Source organism: Camarhynchus parvulus, chromosome 3 (genome assembly GCF_901933205.1).
Source record: "Camarhynchus parvulus chromosome 3, STF_HiC, whole genome shotgun sequence".
Taxonomy (NCBI): Eukaryota; Metazoa; Chordata; class Aves; order Passeriformes; family Thraupidae; genus Camarhynchus; species Camarhynchus parvulus.
Genome location: NC_044573.1, coordinates 107825958 through 107832015, shown reverse-complemented (window position 1 = coordinate 107832015; position 6058 = coordinate 107825958). Strand labels below are relative to the sequence as shown.

At 38.3% G+C, this 6058-nt stretch overlaps 1 protein-coding gene across 7 annotated transcripts in view; it reads right to left on the bottom strand.

Annotated features, from left to right (window-relative positions):
* Positions 1 to 779: 779 nt before the first annotated feature.
* The window catches only part of SUPT3H (SPT3 homolog, SAGA and STAGA complex component), a 259112-nt gene continuing 253833 nt past the window's right edge, over positions 780 to 6058 (bottom strand). For 4 of the 7 annotated variants that reach the window (XM_030944325.1, XM_030944323.1, XM_030944324.1 and 1 more), the window contains one exon: positions 2032 to 2466. In XM_030944325.1, coding sequence (XP_030800185.1) covers positions 2425 to 2466 — 42 coding nt within the window. In that variant the 3' untranslated portion in view covers positions 2032 to 2424. Of the gene's footprint in view, positions 2467 to 6058 lie in introns of all 7 variants that reach the window. The other 3 variants (XM_030944322.1, XM_030944326.1, XM_030944327.1) reach the window with 1 other exon arrangement.

The window sequence follows — 6058 nt, the reverse complement described above, 5'->3', positions numbered from 1 at the left end:
ATTAACTGAATCTCAAGGTGAATTTTATATATATAATAAAAATGTGTAGTACCATCCTAAGCATACATCTCTGTTTCTGCAGCATGGGAAGTGGAGTTAAGACACACTCCAAGTGCAACACAAGTATTACTGGTTGCATTTGTGTTTTAAACAGAATTCAAGAAAACTCTGAAGATGAGAAAAAAGTGATTACTTCCCAAAATAAGAATAAACTGGGTTAAACCAAGATAGGGAGACATAACATACCTTGTTTGACTCTAAATTCAGCTCCCTGACTTGTGCAAAGAAGTGAAAGGTTTTTATATGGGTTTACTGGGCAAACCCAGATTTTATAAATAATTGCCTGTCAGGCTGTTCAAGATAGACAAACACACAGCAGACCAACAAAAACATGATCTGTCATATTTCTGAGAGAAATGTATGTTGAGTCTTCATTCTCTGGGACTTTAAGGAGACCAGTAAAAAAAATAAGTGCCAGTATTTTTCCTGCTTATGCATATTTTAAAATGTAAAATCTGGGAGAGAGACAGCAACAGAAGGAATTTTGATTCCAGTACCGAGTGCCTGAAATGGTTTCTTCTGTCTGTATCCCTGCAGATCGAAACTAAATACAATAAATGCTGGTGTCCTTTTAAAAAAGTCTGGATGTTTACAGCAAGCATATAATTTTCCATGATTAAGGATGCCAACAAAAATAAAGAGTGATGATAAAAAGAAAAGTTTAATCATATATTTCAAAAAGCACAAATGGAACATCAGAAAACTTCCCTTTTCCCTCATTTAATACATTTTACACATTGCTTTTAGTCCTTTACACACAGAAAATTTCCAGAAAACAGCAGCATAAGCAGATATAAGAAAAAAGCAATTTATGAACGGCAGCAAAATTGGACGTACGATATTCACTTTTACAACATTTTGGCGGCAAAGAGACATTTTTTCTATTTATTTAAAAAAAATACATATATTTAAAGTTATTGCAAGCAGGTCCAGGAGGGCAGGAGAACAAAACCATCTACAAATGACCACAAGAGCACAGAGCAGGAGAGAAAATTAAGACCTCACATACTAAGCACAAAGGAGGAGGATGGCTGCACTATATAAAATATTTTGCTGCTCTCCTCTTGATCCCTTGAGTGTTCTGTATTAACTTGAGGCTTAAGCTTGATTCCAAGCCTGAGCTCTGGGCAGCTGAAGAAGACCCCTGACCTGTGGGTACCACAGGGACACCAGCAGGATGTGCCAGCAGATCCTGGTGACAGTCTGAAGCAGGAGCCCTTTTCTCTGCTCAAGCATCATTGTGGTTAGCTCTATATTTGTACAGTTTTTATGGGAATAAATGAATGTGTTTGTGAGGCCAGCAAAGGCTGGAGGAGCAAAGGGACAGGAACAAGCATAAAGGAAGGGACTGAGATTTAAAAAAAAAATCTTGAAAACAAACAACATTAGCTAAAATATATTAAAAATAAAAGGCAAAAAGAGCTGGTTTCTTCTTTAACCAAATCCAACAGTAATGCTGCCTTTGTCAACAACAGGGACAACATCTGCTTCCTGCAGCAAACGCTGAGCAAGTACACAACATTAAGCCTTTGCCTACAACCACTGAGACAGACACAGTTATTGAAACACTTTAGAATGTATTTTTCCAAATAGGGGCCCAATCCAGTGCCAAGTCACTGCAAAGGCTTTCTTTGATATTGGACAATGATGGCTCAAACCTTAGGAGATGCCAATACTGAAAATTTGGGTGTGAGCACTTAGCTCATCTTTGGGCCTGATAAAAACCAAGTCTCTTAACTGGTGAAGTTTAGTTTACCTGAACTTTTCCTGAGTATGTCTGCATCCAAACTTGGTATGCTTGTCATCAAAATCACCTCACTGGATTAAACTGGTTTATACTCTGTGAACACTTATATTAATCGAGAGAAACAAATGGGAATTAGTACAAAATAGTGGGAAAAAGTTTTTCTTTTTGTAAAAATTACAAAGAAAACGACATAACCTTTATACAACCTAATAAACAACACAATCCAGTCTATCTCTGGCCTCTTCCTGCCCTATCCTGCTTTACAAAAAAACATCTTTTGGAGAACATACAGACTTCCAGACACTTAAATAAAAATGACATGGCAGTCAGAAAGTCCCCTGCAAACTCCAGCATTGTCTGAGCTGCATTCTTGTCCACCTACACCCTATCCCAAACATCCTGCCATTAATTAGCTAAAAGTTCCAGCTAGTAAACAAGAATAACGATTGAGGGGGCTGGAAAAAGAGACAGAGACAGCCAGCAGATAGTCACAACAAACCAGCCCACTCACTGGTACATGGAGACATTGGAGCTTGTATTTTTTTCCTTCCATGGAGGGGAAAAGAAAATCACCTTAATATAATACTGTCTTTCCTGTCGCTGCAGCCACATCCACATCAGCAGGCGAGAAAAGTCATCCCGTTCCTGCGGTAGGCACTCTGTCAGGGAAAGAGAAAATCTGCAGTGAATTATCACATCAGCTTAAACAAGGGAAGGAGGCAGAGAGAAAGGCAAGGCTTTCTTCCTGTCTTGTAGGCTATTCTGGCTGCAATCTAATAGTGTGCTTAATCTGAACATTTCTGGTGGGGAAGCTGTAAGCAACCACTTTGTCTATTAAAAAATCAGTGTGGTTAACAAGTGGTTAGTGACTCTATTTCAGGAGAGCAAGAGATAGGCAAAAATGTAACATCCTCCTTTGTTAATTGCCTGCAAAATAGATGAGGTCAAAAATACACCACTATGCTGAATCTATTTGTCCTTTATAAGCACGTATTCTCTATTCACCATGTTCAAGAAACATTTCTAAACTGCCTGAGTACTATATAAATTATTGAATAATTACAGTTTTCCAAATTTAATTTATAGTCTGAGTCTAAAGTTATATAAACAGACACTGGTATACTCCCCAACACTCCAAACCAAATTAATCTTAAAGGCTCTCTGGTCAGTAGGAAATAATTAGATATCCCATATATCGTAACCTAGGATGATGTGTTTCCAATGGTAAAGAAGCACAAGAGTTAAGTGGCACTTGAGAAAATAATTTTAAAATATCCTGTAACACTGTCTCCCTAAAATACCTTTCATGCATTTTTAACAGTTCTTTCCAAATCAATATAGGAAACTATACCTTTAATGCCACTAAAAACCCTATAATGTAAGGAGATATTCTCAGTTTAAAAAATAGGTTTTTTCTATTAACAATATCTTTTAAAAAGTAAAGGAATTTAAATAGTTTTGCTTTATTTGGTTCACCTTCAGCAGCCATCCTGTTTTAAAAATGAAAATTTATTCATCTATTTCATTGCAGTTACTGCTTCATCAGATTTATTTTGTCTTCAGTCAAAGTACTTAGGAAGTGCCATATATAACCACCATTTTTAGTGGCTCTACCAATTTCCTAATTAATTTCAGCCAGATCAATTTCTCCTCTCTTAAACTAGAATTAGAGTAACATTAGGAGTAAAGGATAACCTCAAACAACTTTGGATATAAATAGCATTTATATTGAACTGTAAAGAAACCATTTCAAAACCAGCAAGGATGTATTCAGAGAGACATTTTACAGACAGTGAATATGCAAAAGGAAATATGTACAAGATGTGCATTACAGCATCCTTTACATTAACACCACACTTCAGTCTGGAGATCTAGCAGCATATGGCATTGAAGTCAAAGAGCAGAACATCAGCTCTGGGATATACAGCCAAGACGTGACAGTATCACCACAAACAAAACACAAAATAAATCCAAAGACTCTATACCCAAACATGAAATGCCCAAGACAGACTAGCCAATAATTTTAAAAGGATCCAACATATTCCCACAACCACAAGCAGAAAGTCCAAGGCAGTTTGGCTGTTCAGCCTGCTCAAACCATTATGGCTGGCATTTGGAAGTCGATGCAAAAGTAATGCTTTTAGCTGCTTGGCCCCAATAGTTTCACAGGGCTTTATAACCCAAGTGACAACCTTTAACACATAAACAAAACATTCAGGAATACTGTGCAGTTTGCTTGGAGACAAATGATCCCGAGTACAAAGCTGGATCTACATGAAAGATAAAAGGTTGAATTTTGTGAAAGGAATTTTGGTTGTGAAGCAAAGTTGGGCTTGGCTGGGCTCACCTGGGAAATAATGAAGTTTAAGATTTTCCAACATGGGCAGTGTTGTACAGCCAGTTACATCCCTGCAAAGGTCATTTCAGCAGCCAGTTCATGGCAGGCAGGATAACACCTTTGGAGAGCTGGGCACACCCACTGGTCTATATTTAGTGATATATTACAACAAGTGTGGCTATAGTTAGGATTGAAAACTATTTCCTACTTCACTCCCCCTTTCACATACTTTAACTTTCTGAAACATTTGCCCTTGGGCTGAAATTTCCTCTGCTTTAATCTCTGCCTGAAGTTCACTTTCTTTGGGAACGACCAAAAAAATTCCTGAAGCCATTATGAAGTTCAGCAATAATGAAAACAACACATTTTTTCCTTCCCAAGCCAGACAAAGTGATTCTGATATATGTATGTTTCGTTATGGAATTTAGCCATAAATTGAACCATTTTACCCAGAAACCATTCATACCTTCAACTTCAGCATAAAGGTAACTGTTTTGAAAATCAGTATTTCAGAGAAGGGAGTTTGATTCATCCCATTCCATAACAAGATAACACTTCGTTCTCATTTTGATACATTACTAGATAATAAAGGTTAACCTCCAAAATGCTTTTATGCAGAGCAAAAGTATTTTACAGACATCCCATCCTTCTGAGTTATACCAGATATCTTTAAGATCTATACAGCTGAATTTGTGATACTGAAAGACAGATCTTTACATGCCAAGAATCATGAAGAGAAACAGCAAGATGTTTTTCATAAAACTCACATGTGCATGTGCCCCTGCAAGAGTTTAGATGTATGTGGCGGACATTTAATGTGGTTGGAGATAATTTAGAGGGTTTGGATGACACTTCTGGGTGCTTTATGCCACTTTGGCAGCATCCACATTTAATTTTTAAAAAATATGATTATTTGGCTCAGAATTACAGATAGAGGATGATGCAGGCTCTTGATGTGGGATTAAAATAGCTGTATCCATTTTGCTGGATATGTCTTGCTGTAAAGAGACAACATAAGCCCATGGTTCCTCCAGGAGCCCTTTCTGGAAAAGTGTCTACTGCATCCAAATTTTCTGTGTGTTCTCTCTTAAAATTTACTACCAGGCTGTGCCTTGACTTTTCCTGCTGTGGTTGAAGTTCTGTAATACTCTTGCTGTACCCAATATGTGCAGAAGTGGTCAAGAGACCAACTTTCAGACATGGGCAATCACATAACCTGGCACAAATTAAACAGTTTGCCTTTCCAGAATGGCTTCCATGCCCTGAAAAGTTGATCTGACCTTATCTGGCTAATCTTACTCTCACAGAAACTCTTCCTACTCCTTGATATCACATGACAAGACTTTTCTTCCTTTTCTCTGACCTCCTTGAAGGTAGAAGGACAGATTGCTGCCAACCAGAGCCAGAGGCTGCATAGGCTGTGTCAATGTGAAAGCAGAAACATGACCTTCATCTTGTCCAGGCCTCTCTTACCATCTGCTCCTGTTTAGGGCAGAGTTGTGATGATTTTGCTTCTTGGTCCTCGCTTCCCACTCCTACCCTGACCTAGTGGGTCCATCCTGCTCATGGCAGCGGGGTTAGAAATAGATCTTTAACACTTCTTCTAATCCCAACCATTCTACAATTCTAACTCCAACCATTCTACAATTCTACCCCAAGAACCTGCTCAGGCATCCTCTCTATAGGAATGCTCTCTTGGAAATGTTGCTCCTTCAAGTTGTCAAAGCACTTTGGATTCCAACACCGGATCCTCTCTGACAACACTACCATTATTTAATCAATGAAGGCAGGCTTTTTTCTAGCAATCTGAAAGGAGGCACAATGAAGCAGAAGAGATGGGCAGTGTTCACTGCTGTCAGTTGCCTAAAAGCAACATCTTGCTTTGCCCTTAGTTTGGTGAAAGAAGGAAAAAC